Below are 24,654 nucleotides of genomic sequence, written 5' to 3' on the forward strand. Positions count from 1 at the left end.
TTACGTTGAAAAACATCCTTTTAATAGGTCCGTGCCACACACTAGTGAAAAATAAAGCTCCTACAAAAGAATGATACTTTTATTCCACAATATCTTAAATAAAGTAACTTCAAGTACTTTCGACTTGGGTACAAAAAAATCTAGCTGCCTCCATCAGGCCACGACACACAGCAAGGTTCAACACAGTGGTTACAAATGGCCTTTAGGTCCTCTGTATTGTGGCAGATTCTGAGGAAATGCATCGTGGAAGCGAAACCGAATGCTTGTTGCTCCTTTGTTTCTCTGCTGAGGTGAGGAATGATTTCTGTGTTACTGTCCCACTTTGGAGGCCCTGTCAGATTTAAATCATATTAAAAAAATAATTGTCGTAAGAATGAAAACTAAAAAACAACAAACAAAAAACAAAAACAAAAAAACAACAACATCCCCTACATGCCCCTGTTGGAAGGGTAGGCACTACCAAGATTAAGGATACCACAGTGTTTGCAGAGGATATGTATATACTGTACAAACAATATTTATGATAATGTTTTCATCACGTTCACTAAAATAGAATGCTACAATCATTCTAAGGCATAAACAATATCTTAATATTCTTAAACAATTTTTACACATCGTTGCAAACAAGACATAATATTGACATTAATAAACAGTATATACACACGGATCGCCATTGTCGAACTGTTCCTCTGCTGCTCCTGTAAATAAACGCAGTTTTACAGTTTGAACAAATGAATACAGTTCTCTGATGCCCCAAAGCACTGAACAGTGTAAACAGTTTGTTTTTTTTCCTCTTTCTTTTCTTGGCTTTGTTTTGATATTTGGGAAAAAAAATTAAAACACAAAGACACATTCCTTTTTTTTGTTGTTGTTGTTGTGGTTTAAATTCAAAGCAGTTTAGATGATTCCTCCTTTTTCATAGAAAATGAAGTGGACCTTGATTCATAAATAATTATTACAAAATTAAATACATTCACTATAATACGATTAAATAACAAAAGACTATGTACAGGTAGTGGAAAGTATTCTAGCGCAGATACATCAGTGACATTTGAGGATTCATTCAGTGCAGTGTTCTGAGACAGGGAATGGTATTGCACTAGGACACCCCATTTCTCTGGGACTCTTTGGGGCTTTTATCCCTGTTGTAATAAATCCAGCGCACCACATGTAACAATGTTTTTTTTATTCTTTTTTTGTTTTGTATGGTGATATCTCTCTTAAGCACACAATGGATTCCTTATGAAGGAGCCGACTTTTTCTTCCATCCTGCAAAAAGCCACAAACTCCGTCAGAAAAAAAAAAAAAAAGAAAAGAAAACCTGGTGTTCCGTATGAAACGTTGAATGGGTTCACAAGGAGAGTCTGAACAGTTTAGTTTGTTTGCTTCAGAAGCTCAGTCCAGCGCTTCTCAAAAAACTTCCTCATGTTATGACCAGCTCGACCAATGTCCGAATTGTCTTCATTGAATTTTTCACAGTTATCAAAGACCAAGTTGACATCAATGATGAAAGTCTCCAGGTTTTGATACCTGAAATAAAGGAAAACAATCATTAAGCCATAACATGTTACCAATAAAATGCCTTTCTGTATAAAAGGTATTACGGCCTTTTATACAGATTTCGTGTTCTTTGTCTTTAAACACGGAATCAAGAAAAATCACAGACTATATGGATGAAAGTTTCTTCTATATTCTGTTTTCTTTTTCATAATGAAGACACTTAGCCATATTTATTTCATACTACAGAAACACCCTGTAAAAGCAGGTAAAGCATTTTCTACGTTGTTGCAGCAAGTTTCTTCCTGAAAAACTGGCTTTAAAATACATGGAAATCCCCCGCAGGTTTAAAGGAAGAAAAAGAACAAACAGAACTAGTTGGGAACTCACTGGCTGCTCACAAGCTTCTCACGTATAGTGGAGAAGTCCATCGGCTTTTTTATGACCTTCCTGTAGCCAGGGACCGATTTTAGGTTGACAGGCGTGAGAAAAGGCCATGCATCCTGATGCCGCTCCAACTCTGCGAGAAGAACTCTGTTGGGAACACAAACGCAAAGACAAGAATTGGTTTTGGTGAGGCAACAAGCTCTTGATTACAACAAAGAATGTGTGATGATTTTAGTTACTTTAAAGAACTATTCAACAACAACAAAAAAAGCAACAACAAGAGTGAACATGCCAAGAGCAGATACCTGCATAATCCCAGGTCCCTGTTGTTGTCTCTTGCTGTCTTGGCTCGTTTCACACACACAGGGCTCTCCTGATTGGCTGGTATCAGAGCAGGTGAAGCCTCCTCCGTTTTTCTCTTCCTGCTGGTGTCTTTTGATCCTTTTTTGGGCGTGCTGCTGGCACTGACTGAATCCTCCTCTGATACCTCCCCGTTACCTGTCTGCTTCACGTTCTTCTTGGACTCCCCGCTTTTTTTGCTGCTTCCTCCGCTAGAAGCTACAGTTTTGGCTGGAGGCTTTTTGGTCTTTGGGGATGGACCACTTGCCTGTGAAATTGAACAGTTAGTACACAAAATCTTTAAAATTGTTGAGCCTTGAAGTTATGTTGGTCAACTCAATTTTCGAATTATAAACAATTACATGGCTTGGTTGGAGATCACTGCATGTATTGTTAATATCATCGATGGTACAGATCCTACAGGATCCTAAAACTCAAAACTAAATGATATGAGCCTGATTATACTATTTACAGTGACATACCGTTGAAATGCAGGCTGGACAGTACCAGTCTCCTTCGGGAATGCTGGTGATCTTGGGTTTGTGACAGTAAGTGTGACACCCTTTGTCACAGCCATCGCATAACAAAAGGAGGTCCTCATTATCCCCCTTTTTGCACATCTGACAGTACTAAAAAGAATAACCCGTCCATTAAAACAAGAAAGCTCTTCCTGAGCTTTGTCTATAATCTTCGGAGCATTTTCTTACCACTTTCATGATAGACCTTTCCCAAGCGATAGACTTCTGCAGCTGCTGGATGCACATGGCCAACTGGGCAGCACTGCGGACCTCACTCAGAGCCTTCCTCCATACCTTCATACCGTGGGCTACCTCCTCCTCACCGCTAAGAGAGGACAGAAGGATGAGGATCAAAAATTCACAATGAAATAAGGATATATGGGTATGTTTTCACACAAGCTGCTTGGTATCGGTTGAAAAAGTTGCCAGCAAGACAGCAGATCATTATGAGCTCTGGCTGTGCAGAGACAGGCATGAGGGTGTAAGGTGCTGGGGAGAGGTACACACCCATTCTGTCAGGTTAAAGGTACGCTCATGCAGAAAGTTTGAGGGTTTGTTAAATTCTGGAAGCCAAAGGTTTGCTCATAATCAAGGTTACAGAGTAACAACACCATGCAAATGATTGAAGGAAACAAAAGTCCAAACAACACTGAACAATGACAATGTGCAGGAAATGAAACTGAGTGAAGCCCCTACCAGCCTCCCCAAAAAAAGCCCCAAAAAACTCCATGAGACCCAACAAAAACAGATGTACACAAATCTGACAAGCGACCACAAACATCTGCTGTTAAAGCAACCAAGACCCTCAGTTTTGGAGTGACATGGGAAACAAAAAGCACAGACAGAGAGAGGAAGGGGTCTTAGTGGGAGAGTGGGGAGCTTTGGTTGGAGAAATGACCTACCCTTCCCTGTCAGCACTAGAGGATGGGGCGGGGGCAGGGACAGTGACCGTACCCACATTATCCAGCCTGATCTGAATGGTGGTACCTAAGGGGCTCCTCAGGTACCTTCTCTCGATGTTGCGCTCCAGATCGGCCAGACGTGTCACTGCTATGTCCAGAGGGTTGTCCGGGTGACGCATCACCCCGCCCTTCTCTCCGCGTTCCTCAAGATGCTCCTTGGAGTCCTTATCTCCTGCACCTCCTGATGCTGGTGTTGACTTAGTGGGGGGCTTGTGCTCGTAGTACACCAGATCCTCTCGCTCAGACTGAGGATCTGGGTAGGTCCAACCCTGGATGGGATATAATTTGTTATGTCTTCTGACCAGATGGTGTTCAAGCCTATTTTATTCTAATTTGGCCACACAACATAAAGAAGGAAATCCAAAACTTACCTTGACTTGCAAGCTGGCTGCAGTCACTTTCCTCTCCAGCTCCTCAACCTGCTGCAGCACAGCAATGTCCATTTCCATGGCCTGTTCCTCCACACACCAGCCCCGCACTGACTCCACACTGACCTGGCTTTCTTCAAGCTCCCGGAGCTCAATCATGGCCACTAGAGGATTGACACAACAGAAGTTACAGACTCACATACAAAAACAATTGCTAATGCAGCTATCTGGAACATTTACACAAGCAGGAAGACTTGTTGCATTACTCACCATCTTTGTGTTTGGTGCAAACCTGTGGGATTATCTCCAAGTATTTCTGCATCTGCCGCTGGAGGCCCCGCTCCCGGATTCCTCGACTGTGGAGAGCATCAACCAGTGCCCGCAGCTGTTCGATGTGAGATACCCGCCACCAACCTGTCAGCAGTTCTGAGACAACAAACACACACAATCCCATTAGTTGGAACACTGTAGACATGGATTTATATTCTTCATGTTACAACTTAGTAAAATTATCCATACAAAGCAGAAGTTGGTGTTTTGTTATCACCAACATGTCCAGGTCACTCACCTTCTGGAATTGGGCGAGGTGCAAGGTGGTCAAGAGACTTTGGCATCTCCAAGGCGGGAGAGGGCATAGAGGAGCTTTTCTCAATGCGAGGTATAGGTGACTCACTCTTACTAGAGACACTTGCTGTTGTGTTGCCCTCCAGGGAATGGCCTGGCATGGGGCTGGGGCTACTGCACAGAGGTAAGCTGGGACTTATCACACCACTAGGCCAGTTTGCAAAAGAAACCCCAAGCAATGAGCCCCCTGACTTCAACTAAAAGAAAGAGACAAACAAACTCTTAGTAAAACTGGAAATAAAACTTCAATGCAGTCATTATGTTTTATTCTGGACATCAGCCTTACCTGCAGGGCAGACAAAGGGTAGGTGAGGAGACCAGTTGGGTGATGCGGGCTAGCGGACGCAGAGGCGGCAGAAGGTGTGAGAGGTAGGGCAGGGGAAGGAGGTGGAGACCTAGGTCTGCCAGGTGTTGAAGACGCCTGAGGAGAGCCACGCGGCGCTCCTGGCGGAGTAGTGGTAAGAGAAGAGAGGTCACAAGGGTTGCGAGGAAGTAGACTGAACCAGTGCCCACTCCTCTCGGTCAGAACTCTGAGCAACTGGTCATTGGTTTGGAATACGAGGTGTGGAGATGGTGCAGGAGAAGAAGTTGGAGGAGTGTTCCCTGGGCTTTCCTGTCGTATTGGCAGGCAGGGGAAAGATAAAGATGCTGAAATTGGAGGAGGGATATGTGTAGTGTCATTAGTGGTCACTAAGGAAGGAATTAATGCTGCCGTTGGCTCTGGGGTAGTATGATTGGGGGAAGGTAATGTTTCTTTCTTGGAGGCATTAGGAATGTTCATGGGACTGCTGTCTTGTATCCCAAGTGGACTCTCCTTTTCCTCTGCCTTTAGAGATTGTTTGCCGACATTTTTGCCAACGTTTCGGAGTGTACACAGTTTGGAGATGCAAGCGGCCTGCTGGTAGAACAGAGTCTGAGTGTTTTTCTTTCCCCCATGTTCCTGACCCTCGTCTTTCTGTTGTTCCAAGCTCGGTGTCCGAAGGTTCTGTCCATCGAGGCTGCTAGGCTTCTCCTTGTGGAGTTCAAACTCCTGCGGTTCCTCTTTTACCTTGACCTCTTCGGCTGCTCTTCTCCTCCTCTGTCGCTCCTCCTCCAGTTCCTCTGGGGCTGAGGAAAGAATAACAGAGTATTTAGTGCAAATATTTTGAAACAACATACTTTCCAATTGCCTTGAAGAGGATCAAGTCACGAGTGTTTTGTGCTGCCTCTACCTTCTCCACTCTCCATAGCTTCAATGAATACCCCTCCACAGTGTGGCAGAACCCAGTACCGGCGCCGATACCGGTCCTGACCATACATCATGGAGCGCAGAGAATGAGATATCTCAAAGAGCTTTCTTCTGGTCTGATGATGTTGCTGCAAAAATATAAAGAAAACACATGATACTTTGTGCTCTTTTTGTTTAACTTCAATATTTTGAGAACATCGAGCTAAATTATGTTGTTGTTCACATGATATTACAAATATATGACTATTCTCTCTCCCTTTTATTAAATAGGAGGATCAACCACAGTGTTAGTTAAAAGTGGTAAAAATTGCAAAACTTATCAAAATTGACTGCTTTTCAGAAATATTTCAAACTACTTTTGCTGTTTTGAAAAAAAATGCATTAAAATATGTGAGTTTTGGTAATTCAGTCATAATAACAGACATGTTGAAGCTGTGAGCACGACTCAGAATATGCCTGAACACTAAACATGAATTCATTCATTTTAACCTGGGTGACCTGAATCTAGAACTCGTTCCCGTCTACGATAACCAGGCACAACAATGAATATGAAGCACTGCACAAGATGCTAATGAGGTAATTCAATAGGCTAAATAATATCCGCATGCCAGCCCACATATTCATAGAATACCTTTTTGCTAATATATTTTAAGACATCATAGCTAATGCATAGTTTAGTTGTGGGACTTGTTTCTCATTTTGCCAATTGTCTATCAAGATGTATTCAAAAACTAGAAGGAAATGTTCATGTTGACATGAAAATAAGCACTTCATAATCATGTATAGTAATGCTATAAAATAACAAACAGCAGTAATAATTACTGCTTCTGAGCTTTATCTCTTTGTAATAGACTTCCCAGGAGAGTAGTTTAATCTCTGAGTTCTGCATGCAATCACACATTATTACCAACAGCCAAGCATGCATAATTTCTCTGTCTCCTTAAACATTTATGGTTACAGTGATTAGATTCGTCATACCACATACTCATTCTACAGAGGAGTGTACCTTAGCTAATTTCTCTATTTGCTTCTCAAGCTCCTCAATGCTGGTGGCCTGGTCGACTTCATCCTGATAGGAGGGGAAGAAACAAACAGTAGATGTCTGTAAGTGATTAGAATGAGGTAATTTTTTATAATGAGCATTAAAAGTTGCAATCATTTTGGTTTTACCTCGTCAAAGGTCTCCACTTTTTTAACTTTTTTAATTTCCTCCTCCTCATCGTCATCGTCGTCTTCTGCCTGGTCATCACTGTCATCATCGTCATCGTCGTCATCCTCACTGTCTCCACCCAGCTTCCTCTTGCGCTTGGCGGCGGAGGATGGAGTACCAACGGAATGGTTCTCTTCCATACCCGTGCTGGCCTCCCTCTTTCCAGTTCGCTTGGCGTGAATGGTCTTCAGCCTACGTGGAGGTGCACAACAACTTCAGCCAGACTGTTTATCAAAATTAAAACAAATGTTCTTAATAACGACATTTGAGGAAAACTTACTTCTTCAGTTTTCCTTCCATAATAATCTTGTCTTTCCTCATGTTAGCCATTTGATCCAGATTCTTGTCAATCTCACTGCAACAGGAAATGCGTTACCGTTAATTACACTTGTGCTTTTAATGAAAGTTGAGATTAACAGGCAGCTATAGAGAGGCAAAGAAAAAAAATAATGTAATAGCCTGTATCCCAGAGACCAAATTACTTGTACACTTTGTTTAAAAGCACTGCAAATTAGTACCCGTTTCTGCAGTTAATTGTTTTCCACTGAATAAAAAAAGAATTACTGCTTGTAAAAAAAAACCTTCAAAATAAGCAATATACAGCCCACCCATCCATCCATCCATCCGTGTTGGATTTGTATTAGCATGTTTCACTCAAGCAAACCCAGAGAGAGAAAAAAATTGAACCATGCAGAAAACCTCAAAACCACCAGGTACTTTGTAACTAAAACTGAGAATATTTGCAAAAATGAACTGTTTTGAGTTTGTGTTTCTTCCCCTACCTGATAACAGCTTTACTGCAGGCCAGCTCATTAGCCAAGAACCCCAGAATGGAGGCCTTCTGGGCAGGAGTGTGAGCCTGGAAGGCTTTGGTCTTCAGACTGAGGGCCAAAGGAGCCAGGTCTGTGTTGGAACAATGAGCACTCATGTACATTTGCAGCACCTCCGAGACATTATCCCTGTTGATGCCAACGTTGGTTAAATGGTCCCCCAGCATGGTTTTTGTCTGATTGTGAAGGAGTTGATGAGAAAGACAAAAGGGTTATGACATCATTTTAACTTTTCAATTCAAGTTGATCAGAACTGTCAGCATATTTGTCTTTATAGCAGTTTGTTCGCCAAGTAAAAATATGTTTTTATTTTTTAATTGTAATTCATCTGTAATTAAAAGCAACAAATCAAAAGTTCAAACACATTAAGATTTACATAAAAATAGCATTTTAAAATAGTATTTATTCTAATTAAAAATGTCAAATTTAAGCCTCTAATTATCAATATATCGCTGACAAAATTTCCATATGCCTGTACTATGCAGTAATTACAGGCAATACATAACTATTGTGATAATCTAAGCCTCTTATAAAATCCCTCCTGATTCAAATACAAATTCTTTACCTTTTGTCCAGGTGGCAAACCGGGATCACAGACTGCTAGAGAGAGCAGTTTAACTAGAAGGTCTTGAACTTGGCCCATGCTGTCCCCCACGTTGAGCAAGCCTTCCTGCAGCATTCCCAAGGTGGGAACATCTGCATTCAAATCAAGTCCTAAAACTTTTCCAAAGCCTCTCAAGAACTGCATGAGCATCAGGCAGTCTGACACTGCCCGTCCAGGGAGGATGAGGCCAGGGATGCGGGAGAACTCTGGGAGAGGCTGGACACAGAAAAACAGGGAAAACTCAGGTTGATGCATGCTTTTGCTGTGGTTCGCCTACTAAATCTAATGTCAACAACATAAAGCAGTAAGTAAGTCAATATGCAGGAGACATTAGGATCTTATCAAATAGTTAGTTAAACAGTTCGCTAATTGATTTCCAAAGCTAAAGTTTTTCTTTTATTATTATGCAGAGTCCTTACAAACAGGGTCATATAATTAAAATATTTAATTTCAGTAAATTGTAGATGGTTATGGTTTTCACTCGTGTTCAGAGTACATCTGTGTGTGGCAGCTTTTGAAACACTGACATCGGCTGCTGTCAGTATCTTGTAAATCTCCCCCAAATACTTGAATCCTCTCACTGCAGTTATTTATTTGGTTATACCACTTTTTTCTATCCCACATTTTACTTCCGCTTAACTTTTCATTAACATTCTCATATACAGCATCCTGTAAACACTCAAGTTTCTTTGTGACTAACACTCCTCATGAAAGGTACCAATGACTTATGCATTTTTGTGTTGTTGTTGTTTTTATGTAATATTCTAATATTGTTATATTCTGAATTGTGGATTTTTATAAGCTATTAGCCATAATGATCAAAATGAACAAAAAAAATCCAGCTGAAATATGTAACTGTGTTTAAAGAGTCCATGTAAAAGTCTTACTTTTTGAAATTAAATTACAAAGAATAATTGACTTCTTAATGGTGTACTAATGTATTAAGATGCAAATCAAAGCAGAAAAGCAGTTATGTAATAACTGTGTGGACTTCACATGATGGTTACTTCCAGGTTACAGTTTCCATAGCTTTTGTTTTATTTTGCAGTTCCTCACTTTCACCACTTGGGGGAACACATGTCTAAAAATTCACAATCATATGATCTTAACACTGACCCGAGAAAGTGTTCCACTAACTCAGCTCTCACAACAAGTCTTTTGCTCCCAGTACATCATCAGTATTATCGCTAATGCGACTAATAACAGTGTTTATAACAGAAAGAGCACCAACCTTATGATCAGAAAGACACATGTCTTCATTTGGCTTTTTCAGCTCCCTCGCTATCTCCAGCTCTAGTCGCCGTTGCTCCAGTTTGCGCTCTTTGTTCAAGCGCTTCTCATCTCTTTTCTCCTGCCGCAAGCGTTCACGCTCCTAGAGAGTCCAAAATTTGAGGGAGCATTAGGGAAGTGAAGCAAGTGTGTGTATGTGTGCTTGTGTGTAAAGCAGACAAGGGGCTTTACATGACTTTGCTGAGCAGTGTTAGAATTCAGCCCTAATACTGCTGTGCATTCGGAGGAAAAGTGCTTGAGGGCCAGAATCCTTTAACTCAGTATGAGAGTAGTGGGGGGAAAAAAGGAGGAAAAGTGTGCAACGGAAGGAGAGAAAGCAGGAATTCATGGAGAGAATAATGACTTTGCCCCTTTTTATGGCAGTGGCCATGTGGTTGTGTGTGTTTCTGAATTCGGTCGTGTGCATGTGAACTACCTCTGCTTTCTTGCGAGCCTCAACAGCCTTCATCAGCATTACATGTTGCCTCCTCCTTTCCCTCTCCTAAAGTGGTAAAAAAAAAAAAAGTGTACGCATTAAGGTGCACGAACTGTACAAACACCACTCAAGGTCGACTGAGTTGCTTATGTATTCATGTAAAACTGAATTCATTAAGAGGCACCATACTCGAACAAACACAAAACAATGCTTCACATGTATACACTTTTCACATGTATGGTGGAAGCATAAGTGAACAGTACGGTAGTACAATGACAACCAAAAAGCAACACATAGATGCGATACAAAGTAGATGTGATGACAGGCTCAGGAAAAAAAAAAACAAAAGGAAAAAAGAAGCAGCTTGAATCGTTGACGGCGCCTCTAAACTAAAGCTGACACAACAAAAGCGAGAAAATGCTAGTTCCAACAAGTTGTCTAACGTGCCACACGGTCGTTGCAATCAAAACAACAGCAAAAAAAATTACGCGAGTCAACGCTGATCTTTATTTTCAGCCTCATTCCAGTAATATTTGGTGAGGGAATGACAAAGAGGAACGGATAGTTAAAAAGCAGCAAAAAACAAAACAAAAACAAAAACAAAATAAAAAACAGAGCAGTTCCACTTCAGTGGTTTTGGCAGCTGAAGTATTAGCACAAAATGTGACTGCTGAGGATGAGACATCTGTGTTATTCTTTTGGTGCATGATACACCGCCTACTGCAAAAGGGCACAGGACTCACTGGTGACTGACTATCGTTTTATGTGATCTCTTTACGGTTTCCTGTTCCTTTGTATCAACCTGTCATTCCCTCTGTGATCTACCAGGTAGACACAGTTGCTGCTATTAGGGTTTGCCAAAAACATTCCCAGCACACAGACTAAAACAGGCTTTTTGTGAAGATTGGTTTATCATAGTCATAAACAACCAAACAAATAAACAACTAGCCATCACAAGTTCTGCTCTGCAGCAATAATTATTTCCCTTATTTGTTTATTTTGTCAACAAATGTAAAACTTTAAAAAAAACAGGAACATTTTAAGAGGTAATGAAACCCACACATCCTTTTAATTCTAAAAAAACTATATAGAGACGTCACAAGAACAGACTTTAAAGGTCAACATTATTTTATGGATCTCACTTTTTACCCACTCATTGAACTCTGAATGAAGTTATAAGTGGGGCGAGGCATTGATTTCCTCAGTCCTTTTAAATACAAATAGGCCAATCTTTAGATTCAGCTGCAACTGTGCATTATGAGTGAAAAAAGGTCTACAAGCAGGAGAGCCAGGCCAAAAAAAAACAAACTACTCAGAACCATATTTGTTGTCATGGTGGAATCAAATATGTTCTTATCCTTCTGTGAAATGGGTCAATTTTAACACTAAAGTTAAGACTGTGGGGGTATGTTCCTGGATGTGCCACCACCATGAAGACAAAATGACTCCCAGTAGCTGTTTTCATTCTTTGTGCAAAGTACAGGAACAGTGAATGACAGAGAGGCTGGCATGGGGCAGGTTAAAGTCCAGAACTCTATGGACTGCAGAACAGATGCACGGACGAACAGACACAAGCTCAATCTCTGGGCTGAAATCGTCAAGCACTCATGGGTAACACAGGCTACTCCGATACAACAGTTAGACGATGTGCGTGATGGATGGAAACTCCTCGAGCGCTCTCTCTCTCTCAGACAGTGAGTGTGGATTGCTGAGCAGTCTTTGCAATGCATTTTGAGTAGAAGGGGGAGGACGAGGAAGGGGGAGGGGGACAGAAGCTGCCTGGCCACCGTGACAGGGTCAGTTGTCCCTCAGGACGAGCAGATGGAGGCAGCATACTGACTCTTTTTCTCTTTTGTTGGTTTTGCTGGAAAGCCATGCAGAAGAATGTAGTATGACAGCAGCCAGTGCTACACTTAATGCATTGCTATGACAACCATAACACAACCAGTTACACGATGCAGGTGTTAGATGTACAAAAATAAACATACCCATACCATATCTAGTCTATGCCTCTCCAACTCCTGGCAGAGAGAGTTGGCAAAGTATTATGGAACAGAAGTAATCACCAATACCAAAAAGCAAGGAGTTCAACAAAGAGAAATGCTGAAACAAGTAATTAAAAACATGTTTTGGATCTAATCTCATTCATACTTCATATTCTCACACATCTACTATATGTATTGTATTTAAATTTATACTCACACACACATTTAAGGATGTTTAAGGTAAATTAGGCATGGGCTGGTTGATCAGTGGTTCAGTGGTCAAAACTGCTAATTTCAATCTTACAGTTTAATGGTGTTTTGTTAGGATGGACACATGGAGCATAAAGTGCTGCCCCTCTCCTACTTATTACTGCACAATGCCAGTCAAGTTGACTTAAAGAAGAATCCGGCTTACAAGAAAAACAGATTGAGCTGTTTGGTGTGCAAATAAAAAGAACATACTCAATATCCTTACGAGCATAACTTTGGGTCAAAACTACAATTCCAAACTACAAGCAGTACATCTATCGAGCTTCCCAAGATAACATCACCTTGTTACTTACAAAAAGCAGCAAAAAGGTATATTCTGTGCAACAAGGACTTGAAAAATACTTTTAAATTTGACCAGTGTTTTGTTTATATTTTTTCAAAATGCCAAAAATAAATGACATTAATTTGTAGTTCTAATTGTTGCTTTTCTTCTTCAAGTTTAACCAATTACAACATGATTTACATTTTTGTTCAAAGTTTCTGTATAAACAGTGAAAGGAGGGAAACTGTATTGTTTTTACTCAAGGTGACAATCTGATCCCAGCCCATGCTTAAGCTAAATACATTCTTACATTAGTAATCATTTCACTTGAGAGCCTAAGAAAGTTGTAGTAAAAGCCTACCTGGTGTTTAAGAATCTCCGCCTGCTGCCTCCTCAACTCTTTCTCCTTGAAAACAGGAAAGAAATGATGGGGGGAGGGAATTAATATGCTCCCCTCCAGTTAATATCATGGAAGTGACTACAGACAGATGGGACTTTTGTTTATTTTAAATGCTGCTTTTCATTTGTTTGCTTTGTGCCTTTCAAGTAGTAAAGGCCCATTATACATTTTTAATTAACATAATTATCCTCATTCAAAAATGTGCATTATAATGTATGCCTCTGCAAAACATACCTTTATGCGCTTCTCAGCCTCTAATATTTTGGCATTGGCAGCTTCTTCCTTCTTTTTCCGTTTGGCCTATGAATAAAGAATACAGTGACAGGAACACATCAATCAGTCTTGGTTGAGAGCTTTGTTGCACGTAAAGTGACTGTTTGCAGCTTTCTGGCTTGAGCAAAGATTTCCACGCTCCTGAATGCCAGTCAAATTTGTAAAACAGAGGGAATGAATAATGTATCTCTTTAACGTGTAATTGTGAAAATGTTGAAGCCTCCTGTTAAGTGTGGCTTGCCAACCGTGTCAACTCAAAATTGATTTAGTCCTGTTAAAACACTTTGAAGCTCATACAGAATAATTGTGTGCGTCTGCAGATGTGTGACGTGCGTGCAACTTGAAATGTGTGTTTGCGTGTGGCAAACAGCACTTTTTTTCTCCCCTTGACCCACTTATGCTAAACTGTTACTGTTGTCTGATAAAAAAAGACTTTTCTGTCCAATTTAAATAAGGTCTGAAGAGGCAGCAACATCCATTTTAATATTCAACACCCGTCAACCAAGACCAATTTAGCATTAGTTCCATGTGGAATTATGCCTAAGAAGACGCAACTCCCTCCAATGCATGCTGCTGTTCAGTAATGAGCTTTAGGAAGATTAAAACACTATAGACTTGGGGGCTCCAGCTATCCAGGAATGCTCTGCTTAATCAGAGGTGCTGCTGGATCAGATTCTCTACCTCCAAAATTTGCTGCGCTCTCAGTTCTTTCTCCATCCGAATCTGCTGAATGCGCTTGATCTTTTCCTGCAAGAAAAAAAAAACCCATAATCTCTTAATATTTTAGACAGTGGAAGACATCCACTTACAAAATCACTTTCCTACAACTCCATTTTCGCAAGATAAAATATACCGTGTAGTTTACAAGCAGAAGTAATAGCAGCAATTGGAAAGTAGGAGTCAGTGACAAAAGTCAACATTTAACCAAAGATTCAGTGCCGAGGGTTTTAAAGGAAGGATAGGAGGGAAAAACAGACAGATATGTCATCAGCACACACCTGCTGCTTGAGTATCTTGATCTGTTCCTTCTGCTTTCTTCTCTCTTCTGCTGCCATGATGGCTGCAAAGAGACAAGGTGGCGTTTTATCACTGGCCAGAAAAAATGATGAGCACTACAATTTAAGTTCATAAGAACACATTTGTTCTTATGAGAACTCATAAGAACAAATGTGTTTGTGCTCAGATCAGAATGTACAATGTGAGCGTCTGAGCTTTTCACAGTGAGAACGAGTGAACACAAACAATGCCTAAAAAGAACAAATATTTCATTAAAATAATCTGGTCGTAGAAAGATATACAAAGTGAAAATAAATGAGTTGGAGATCATTGTTCTACTAGTTTTTAAATTAGTTCAAATAAGTTGCTATATTCTCTTTTTGTTTAAAACCCAAAAGCATTCGTGTGAACAGCTAATTCATAATTTTGTACTCAGACATATTTAGTTTCAAACACTGAAATGTACACATATGATGTTTTATACTCCTGCCTTTTTCCCTTTAAAAATGTTAAATTATATAATCAAATTTCAGTTAAGTTCCTATATAAAGCTAAAATGAATAAATAATTAAAATATACTAAACCTCACTAAATCTCGGAATCATGATCTTATGTTCATAAGATCAACACTTATGAACATAACAGTTTACCCATCAATCAAGTAACACCGCTGATTACGTACGAAGGGGTGTCAGTTCTATTTCCACCCCAAAAAATATACTTCACCCGACTGGTGATTATTATTATTATTATTATTATTCTGGAGATGGGAGGGATATTAAAAGAGATTTGTGAGAATCATATTGGACAGGAGTAAGAGGTCACTTATCGTAAGACATCTGAAAGTTAAACTGACTGAGCTCATCCCAGTATAAAGACCAGAAGTATTTACTTTACTTTACTGTTTTTTATTCTGTTGTTTTTTTATTTTTATTACTCTTGTTTTGTACTCTCCACATTCTGACAGATTAAATTTCCCACTTATTGGTCAAAAAAGGACCATCTTATCTTATTCAGTTTTCCAGGTTTAGGATTATAGAGCACACATGAGGTTTGTTAAGTTTATTTACTGTTTTTTTTCTGGTTATTAGTGTTCAGAATACTACACCAACAATTTATTTCAGGCCATTGACAATATGTGCAAAAGTCAGTTGTACGTTTAATACATGTAAGTTTTCAGAACAACTCTTAAATTAAACAGAGAGGTTTAAAAGTGACTGAAAGCGTGAGCTGATTATCAGATGATGGCATTAAGCTACTGGCAAAAACAGCCTAACAAAGACATTTGTTTCTATGAAAAAGACAATAATAAAGCAAAGGCAATCAACCATATTAAGTAATTTGTATTTGAGCTAAGTTTCACATCAAATTAAACAAGTGATGGAATAAACTTGAAATGGTAAAACGGTTGAAATGTGGTGATCCATTACAATAAACTGCTCTGGTTTCACTTCTCAATATAAGTGAAGGCTAAGCAAATGATATTTCACTTTTTGAAATTCATTATCATGCATATCCAAATATATTAAAAAAAAATCTATAAGCATAATGAACTAACAGCATGGTAGCAAAAAGATTAGAGTAGGGAGAAGATTAAAGCTTGTGCTTTAAAGACGAACATCGACACAAACAAAGGCTGTAAGAGCAGCATGAGCTTCCCAAAAGGTCCTGCCGGTATTCATACTGAACTCATTCAGATCAAAGTAGTTTGAAGTGACAGTCTGACCAACTGAATAACCTGCACCAGCATGTTTACCGCTCTGTACTACCTCACCTTGCTGTCTGCGAGCTTCTTTAGCTGCACGTGCCAGCGCCTGCTTTTCCAGTTTTCTCATCAGTTTCATCTGGGCAGCCTGTCGGGCAATTTCTGCACAAAGAACAAAGAAAAGCACTATCAGTGGTAAACTTCAGGGGAGAATTCAACACGGCTGTAATATTCCACAGCATTTTATGTCTTTCTTTATTCATATTCCTGTGAACTGCTTCAAATTTGATCAGGAATTATACAGTCGCATTCAATGTATTAGAATATAATTTAAAAATTCATTTATTTCACTAATGTTTCACCAAGTGAAAGACATTGCATAGGTTAATTACACACCGACAGATGTTTCAAAGCCTGCATTTCACTTAATTATTATGATTTTTTTGCTTACAGCTAATGAAAATACAACATTTAAGATCAGAATGTAACATCAGACTTATTAAAAAACTACTTTAATACAAAAATATGGGCTTAATAAAAGGTATGTTTAATTCGGTAATTAAAGTAGAAGTAGGTTGTTTTGTAGGTTGTTTTCCTTTTTCTTCATTGGAACAAAGCATGAGTGAGATTCTAACTCTTATCCACATCCTTTGAAAACTAACTAATATCTATTTCAAAACAAATAGAAATGCTGCTGATACAGACAGAGAAACTGCTCCATCAACATCGGGGCTCATTTCCTGCTCTAACCTTGAGCTTCCAGCTTGCGCAGAAGTTTGACCTCACTGGGGCTGGGCCCTTCAGTTACGAGCTGATCGCCCACGTTGGGGGGCCGTCCCTTCCTCCGTCGACCAGCTTTGGTAACATCTCCCGCTAGCTGCCGCTCTGAGTTTGGAGGACGACCCCTGCGACCCTCCATGGCCAAAATTCGAGGAACAACCTCTTCTTCCTTCAACAGGCTCCACTGCAAACCCTGGAAAAACAAACAATGGGGAGGACAAAGTGAGCTTAAGCAGATAAATTTATTCTTTTAGTACTTAACTTTGTTTAACAAAGAAAATTGTTGCATTATTAAGGACTAATAAAGGACAAATATTCTAATATACTTATAATTAAAAAAAAAACTATCACATTTGATCCCTTCTGTTTCCCTTTCCTTCAGAAATGTACTAAGTAAATCTTTTTATTTTATTTATGGTTGTATAAAATGACACACAAATGACAAATGCTTCAAATAACACACACACTTACACGCACACCCCCCACCTAGTTTCTTGTTTCACTCATTGCATCATAGACACAAAGTACTGCGCACAAAGTCTTTACCCACACCTTCTTTCTTTGTATTATGAATCCAAGAAGCATGACTTTTTTATGCTCCACTCAAGTAGCGTTGATCAATCATTGTGCAAGCTTTCTGCCAGGCTTTTAAAGACCTTTGAACAATAGCTGCTCTTTTACTTGGTTTTTATAAAAATGATCCAAGCCCAAAATTATTTATACTCCTGGTAGAAATAAATGAAAAATATTTTTTATACAACCAAGACAATTGTTACCGATAGAAATGAGAAATGGATAATTAAACACAGTAATATAAGTATCAGTATCAAAAAATTTACATATCCCACACCTTTTATTTGGTTTTTAATTTAGATTTCAATTTAAAAATTGCATGTTGACATATCTTTATTAATATTACAGCAAGGCCCTCATACCATCACCCTCATGTTTAGCTCCCTCCACAAATTCCCTATAAGATTCAAGTCTCCAAATATATAACAGTAAAAATTAAAGATGACTTTAAGCGTAAACCTGGCAGATGTATTAATAAGATAAACATTTGGTACAGTGTGACCTGTGTGGATATATTATAGAGCTAAAATGGAATGTCTACATATAGTTTTGTGCATGTAAAGTTTCTTTTAGGAAAATTGTCCTACCCATTTAACTTTGCAACATTTTGTTGCTTTATAACCACAAACCTTGGTGTAACATGTCGGGATTTTATGAGATAGACCAACAAGAAGAGTGTATAATTGTGAAGTGAAAGAAAAAAAATGGCTTTCACAATCTTCTACTAATGAAAGTCTGAAAAAATGTAACAGGTTTGTGTTCAGTCCTTGTGCTACTTTGAGTTGGTCTGTTATATAAGAACCACATAAAATACACTAAGATTTGTGGCTAATATAACATGAAAATGTGTTGAAAGGGGTATGAATACATTCAAAAGTGTAGAGTAATTATTAAGTATCATTCCCTATAGTTTAGGTATTTTGCTGTATATGATATATGTAGCAGTGGTAAGGGACTAAAAAATTTAACAACTTTTTAAAATTGGCCAAGTATTCGGCTTGAAATGAAAATTAATAGGAGTGCACCAAGAAATATGATTATATTATAAGCTCTATTGACCCGGACCAGTGATCAGCTTATCAAAATTTAAAAAATGTATTTTGATCTGATCAGTGAAAACAACATATGTAAACGTTACCAGGCTAAACTGATAAACACTGTTTGGTGTAGACATTGTTACAGAGGCAAGAAGAATTTAACCCTTTTTAGTATTAGTGAGGTGTTGAAATATAAGAAGCTGTTTAAATGTAATCTACGTTTTCCTCAACATGTCTGTAGTTTATTCCAGCTGTAAGGCAAATCGGTCAGCAGACAACAGGAAGGCTGAATGAGTTATGGTAAAGTTGCGTTGTTCTATTATTTGAAACATTCAACTTCTGTCTAGGATGGAACGTGCTGCCAGCCTACTGGGAGCCATACTAACTGCAAATAAGAAGTGTTAATAACACATTGTTTTACAGAAGCTGCTTGTAGTGCATGGTATGACAACTCCTCTGCTCCTAAAACAAAATAACTGATGACTGAATAGCAGAAAGGTTCATTTAAAAAATATATTTTATGTCTAAAGGAAAAGACTCAAATGAAGCCAATCATTCAGAGGATTTTAAACAATTAGAAGAAAGTCTGGATCATACAATATAAAAGAAAAAAAAGAAAGAGGAGTGGATGAAGACTTTTTCACAGAACTGTAACATATCACTGGTCACCTGTGGAAGTAATGTCAACTGATTTTTACATTCTTCATGCACAGTGAGAATTCTATGAACCTGGACTACCAAGGGTTTAGGCTGATTCCTATCAGTGACAGTGACTGCTGCACGAAGCTTTGACGGCAGCTAGATGAAAAGATGAACAGGGATCAGGGACAGAGAGAGAGAGATGAAAGACAGTCACCTGGGGTCCTTCTCTGGCTTCATAGAAGTCACCAACCCTTATCTTTGCACTGAAGCTAAAATTATCACGCGTGATGCCACTTATTCCATTTCTGGATAGATACTAAAGAAGAGAAAATAATAATGCCGTTGGTTTAGGCAGGGAGAAAAAAAAACGAAATTAGCGACATTGAAAAGCATCTTGGAGGCACTAGACTGAAGGAAGTCTACGGCAACAGTGCGTCTGTGCAGTGCTACTAATCATTATAAAAGCAAGGGGACAAAAAAAAAAAAAAAGAGCAAAAGCTCTCAGGAGAGAAAAATGGATCTGACCTTGGGATGCACAATTCTGGCCCCTTTCTATTTATCTGTTTCATTGCTAGTCTTTTACTGCCTGCTGAATGACTAGAAGTGAGCGAATGTTACTGCGTAGACATTTTTTTTTGTCAGCACCATACTCTGAGGCAGTTTGGATGACTACTATGCTTGAAATTTCAATGAAGCAAACACAGAAGACTAGACACAATTGAACACTGCGCAAATGGAGCAAAATTGTGCATCCCCCGAAACTAAGCATTAATCATTTCGGTGGCAGGGAGAGGTGAATAAATTGGCACAAGAAGTGAATCTAAGAGCACCGTTTCACTATTAGGGTCGTGGAAAGTGGGATGGGGGTGGGATTTGAGCTGAAGCAGAAGCAGAGGCAAAGTTCTCTAATACTGATACACAAACATTTCTGTGAGCAAGCTGAGTATTCCAAAATGAATTTAAACATAGTCCCTTAAATCAATAAAACATGTTGTCAGCAATGACTAACATTATATGTCTTGTTATGAATCGTTTTTTTCATTGGGTTGCCCACAAATTTGCTGGTGCATCACTAATGAGACTAAATGCGGCACAGTGAGAGCAAGATACCTTCATCACATCTGGGTACTGTCTGAGTTTCTTGCCACAGGGAGCGTAGTAGGACACCTCACCCTGCGGGCGTCCACCCACCGACTTGATTCTTGTTTCTCTCCGCCACCTAGGAGTAAAAATAAAACAGGTGTTCATGCAGATCGTTCTTCACACTGCACAGTGCATGAAAGCAGAACAATTTGAAGTGATTGCTAAATAAAACATATACTTGACTTATTTTCTGACTCTGAACTACTTTGTACATACCCCAACTCCAGAGGTACCATCAACTCCTTTTCATCCATCACCCTCTTCCTTTTCCCTAAACCTGTAGAGAGGTGGTGTGAACCATCAGGGAAAACTCACATATGAAGAGAAGCCAGACTTTTGTTTTTACCACCACTACCAGCATTGTATGACACGTATAGCAATTGATCCAAATTTTACTAGATGGGTATGTAAAAGCTAAATACTGAAACAGAAAGATATTTATGCAGAGGAGAAGATCAAGCAGTTGAGAACAAAAAGCGCAGGTGAAATACTGTAAATGTGTTGCTTCCTGGCTAGTTACACCTATGTCCTGTTTTCTGTGATCTGAGTAATCTCTCATTGAATGTGGCGGAAATAAACCTTGCTGCAGTGCCAAGTAACTTGTCAGGACTCTTGGGCATGCCCCTACAGGATTTCAGAGCTGCGGTTGAGCCATGACAACAAACTGTCTCCTTCCTGTCTTGCAAAGAGGAACAAGCCCTCTTCATACTCACCTGAGTATAAAGGGAGTGTATTTCCTTTTAGGCAGCACACTTGCATTCTTTATGCATTTGATAGTATGTACGGAGCTGTTGTGGGAGCTGTGAAAAGTGTGACTGTACAGGGTTTTGTGCCCCATAAGGCCTTACGGTTAGGTTGAAAATAGCAAACAATATTCCAAAGGGAACAACTAGGCAACAGCTTTACACCCCTTGTTTACATAAAAATCTGGAAATTTTCCTTCCGTGTAAAATTGCACTAAGGATCAGTGGATCTCTCTAGAGTGAGGCTTTTTAAAGCTTTACTTTTTCTTAAAATCTTAGCATTCCTCTGTGTCACTTTAAAAACACAAGCTGGACCTTATATCATACAAAAAGCATGTGTCACCAAAATAGGATGAGAGGAATTTATTAACTTATTTTTGCCTTAAAAGGTGAATGGTGTTTTTTTTCTTTTTTTTTTAATAAAACTTAAGTGTACTTCTGTATTATTCTATCCCACATAACTTAAGTGGATTGCATATTACAGCCTTAAGGCAAAAATACAACTACATGAGGTAAACTACATGTAATGATTAGCTTGAAGGCTAATTAGTGTTTAATTTCATAAGCATCTATTTTTTAACTAGAGGCTGCTTATACTTTTTTAAAAAGGTTTTCTCAGCAGAGGTAATGAACGGTTAGCATCTTACTGACATTAGGTACTTCTCATTACATCTTCCTTTTAAACAATGCAAGTATACAAAAAGGTTTTTTGCCTGGAGGCTGGAGGTAGATTGAGCAGGGCCCAGGTAAAAGAGGATTTCAAATCAACAAATCAAACAAAAATGTTACCATGTCTTATGTAAACTCTTTTCATAATATACTGTATAAAACTTTATTTGCCATAAATTGTTGTTTAATTAGAAAAGTGTTATTTTTGTAGGCCTTGTGACAATGACTGTTCATATGAAAAGCCTAAGAAAATTCAATAATTATTCCCCAAAAACATCCCTATTAACTGCTCGAATGGTTTGGAATTATTGTAAGAGAGAGATCCACTTCAGCCTCTAGGAACAAAACAACCAATGGTGTATCTACAACAGAAAACATACTAACTCATCATAAACTCTCCACAAAACCCCTTCTAAACAAATCTGAACTGTCCCTTCAAGTAAAAATGTTAAGTCTGTTACCCCTCTACATTTTTGCTTGGAATTTCCTGGAGATACGTCTGTGACACTAAATAAACTTGAAGGTCAGCTTTTTGTCTGTCATGGGTTTCTTACAAAAATACAAGTCAACTTCCTCAATGCAAAACCCAAGTTTCTCACAAAACACAAACAAATGCTAAATGTTATCACTACATTAAAAACATACATGCAGCACCAGAATAAACATTTCACCTGCAGAGAAAATAGCCGGAACTCATTGTTTAACACCAAACAATGTACTCTCATATCTGCAAGCAGACAATTTTTATTATATATGATGCTGCCTCCTTGATCTGGTTTTTAGAGTCATTGTGGAGAGCAAGTGATTTTTCAATCACAAATTCACCATACTGTTAACAAACATTAACATGAAACAATATTTTTTCCCTCTGCTTCTTAAACATACACAGACTAACCGCCACAACAGCATTTTTGACATGCTTCATCCTTTTAAATATATAGTTGTATGATGTTGACCACCAGTACCTTTAAATCAGTCCTCACAAACTCTCTCTAACAAGGCATTGTAAGTAACAAAATAAAAAAAAAGAATGCAAGGCTTTACCTAATGGAGAAGCTAGGCTATAGGAAGAAGAGCCTGCAGAGCTGTGGTAGGCCAAGGCACTGGAGCTGGTGGCAACACAGGGACTCTTGATGACCTGTAGGTTGAGAGGGGAGCAGCTGGTGGCGGTGTGGTTGGTTGAGGTGCTCAGTAGCTCTGGACCTTTGGTAAGCCTGCGAGGAGTCATCTCTTTTTTGGATGATCCAGAGGGCAGCAGCTTTAACTCCTTCACTTTCTTTCCTGAAATGTCGCTATCAGAGTTGCTGTCAGACTCTGGAAATGGAACATGAGAATCAACAAAAAGGAAATTAGTTAACCATTATAGAGAATGGAAGGGGGAAAAAAATCTAGTGAATTTCAAGTTTGTTCTTAATTTTGATGAATTTGATGAATAGGAGAAAAAATGGCTTTTCCTATATTGGGCCTTCTGATCACCACTCATTGACAGTCAAGGGAAAACTGGTGGAATTTAATTGACTTGTGTAGGGGCGGTTATTAAAAATGTTCATTCTTAGTTATGTTTAGGTTGTACGCAATGACAATCCCTACCTGAAAGACTATCATCAGAATCCTCTTCATCCTCCTCTTCGAGGTCATCATCCTCATCATCATCGTCGTCGTCTCCTGAGTCGTCTGATTCCTTGTTGGCTGGAAGACCCGCTGTGGGGTTACACGTTCCAGGGATTCCCACGCCAGGAATTCCAACCCCAGGGATACTAACTCCAGGAATCCCAACACCAGTTTCTCCTCCTCGAAACAAATCTACCAGAGACTGAACCAGGTGATTCTGAGAGAAGCCCTTCCAGGCAGCTAAAGGGTCTGCTTGTCCCGGCGCTGGTGTCTGCCCTTTAACCTTGGGCGTCTTGCTTTTTCTAGATGTATGACCCGTGGCATGGGGTGAGGTAGTTGAAGGCTGCGATGGAGGACCAGCCTGGGCACTCGCTGGGGTCCTACTTGCCCCTGTGCTCAGATTGACAGGCATTGACCCAGCGTCTGAGTTGGGCTGGGGGGACCTGCCCTGAGAGGCAGCATCTTTGCGAGGTTTGGTGATGAGGGCCAAAGGTGTGTCCTGAGTGGTGCTTTGGATGACTCCATTTGGGTGATGAGGTTCGGGGAGACCCAGCAGGGCACTTGAAAGGAAGAGGTTGGAGTGATTGTTCTGGGGTGCAGTAGGTGGAACAGGTGGCAATGGCGGCGAAGACAGCGACGTCCTTTTTGGGGATTTGTTTGGCCCCTGCTGCTGCTTCTTTTGCTCAGCTGGGAATGTCTGCCCTTGGGACATGAGAGTCTGAGGAGAAAAAGGGAGGTAGAGATCAAGGAAAGGCGAGGAGAAAGGGGGCGGGGGAGATGCAGAATGTAAGGAACAAAAAGAGGTTACAGAAAAAAAAAATTAGAAGAGAAATGGGACAAAGTGGAGCCACTCTGGCTGTCAGTTCGCATTGCTTTGGATTGTTTGAGCAGGTGACAAAACTACAATGCTGAACACTGGTACGGTTAACTGTGTCTAAGCCTCTTTTTGGGAAACAAAACGAACATAAAAGCAATAACCTAAGACATTGTTATCGACCAAGTTCGCAAAAAAAAGACGCTGTGCATCCTACTAAAATTGTAATTACTTGTCTGCGCATTTGAAAAGCTGAACATTCGTTATCATCCATTCGGATGGGCATGTTTGCCTTTTCTGTACCGATGACAAGTTTAGTTCAATCTGTGTTTAAGCAAAAGCAGGTTAGACTTTTATGCTGCACTTTCAACTGGATGTGATATGAAGTGAAACAAATCAATTTCACAGACCATGAAATACAGTAACAGTGCTAAAACCACAGGGGGAATTTAGCTCAGTGTAAACTTCTCTGCCTGCTG

The 24,654-nt window shown here is 39.6% G+C and overlaps 1 protein-coding gene across 11 annotated transcripts in view; it reads right to left on the reverse strand.

Annotated features, from left to right (window-relative positions):
- LOC102236398 (bromodomain adjacent to zinc finger domain protein 2B) overlaps nt 1–24,654 on the reverse strand; it is a 74,584-nt gene continuing 49,930 nt past the window's right edge. The window contains exons 9-38 of one of the 11 annotated variants that reach the window (XM_023332963.1): nt 23,341–24,079; nt 22,795–23,064; nt 20,555–20,615; nt 20,306–20,414; nt 19,410–19,511; nt 16,914–17,136; nt 16,233–16,325; nt 14,461–14,522; nt 14,144–14,209; nt 13,424–13,489; nt 13,151–13,195; nt 12,267–12,293; nt 10,273–10,338; nt 9,799–9,939; nt 8,529–8,783; nt 7,916–8,139; nt 7,414–7,488; nt 7,094–7,325; nt 6,930–6,992; nt 5,907–6,051; nt 4,982–5,802; nt 4,640–4,892; nt 4,342–4,497; nt 4,075–4,235; nt 3,749–3,972; nt 2,931–3,066; nt 2,706–2,852; nt 2,190–2,491; nt 1,888–2,031; nt 1–1,530 (exon numbers count right to left, since the gene is read on the reverse strand). In XM_023332963.1, coding sequence (XP_023188731.1) covers nt 1,374–1,530; nt 1,888–2,031; nt 2,190–2,491; nt 2,706–2,852; nt 2,931–3,066; nt 3,749–3,972; nt 4,075–4,235; nt 4,342–4,497; nt 4,640–4,892; nt 4,982–5,802; nt 5,907–6,051; nt 6,930–6,992; nt 7,094–7,325; nt 7,414–7,488; nt 7,916–8,139; nt 8,529–8,783; nt 9,799–9,939; nt 10,273–10,338; nt 12,267–12,293; nt 13,151–13,195; nt 13,424–13,489; nt 14,144–14,209; nt 14,461–14,522; nt 16,233–16,325; nt 16,914–17,136; nt 19,410–19,511; nt 20,306–20,414; nt 20,555–20,615; nt 22,795–23,064; nt 23,341–24,079 — 5,565 coding nt within the window. In that variant the 3' untranslated portion in view covers nt 1–1,373. Of the gene's footprint in view, nt 1,531–1,887; nt 2,032–2,189; nt 2,492–2,705; nt 2,853–2,930; nt 3,067–3,643; nt 3,973–4,074; nt 4,236–4,341; nt 4,498–4,639; nt 4,893–4,981; nt 5,803–5,906; nt 6,052–6,929; nt 6,993–7,093; nt 7,326–7,413; nt 7,489–7,915; nt 8,140–8,528; nt 8,784–9,798; nt 9,940–10,272; nt 10,339–12,260; nt 12,294–13,150; nt 13,196–13,423; nt 13,490–14,143; nt 14,210–14,460; nt 14,523–16,232; nt 16,326–16,913; nt 17,137–19,409; nt 19,512–20,305; nt 20,415–20,554; nt 20,616–22,794; nt 23,065–23,340; nt 24,080–24,654 lie in introns of all 11 variants that reach the window. The other 10 variants (XM_023332954.1, XM_023332957.1, XM_014469041.2 and 7 more) reach the window with 10 other exon arrangements.

The sequence above is a fragment of the Xiphophorus maculatus genome, chromosome 4 (assembly GCF_002775205.1).
Source record: "Xiphophorus maculatus strain JP 163 A chromosome 4, X_maculatus-5.0-male, whole genome shotgun sequence".
NCBI classification, from domain to species: domain Eukaryota; kingdom Metazoa; phylum Chordata; class Actinopteri; order Cyprinodontiformes; family Poeciliidae; genus Xiphophorus; species Xiphophorus maculatus.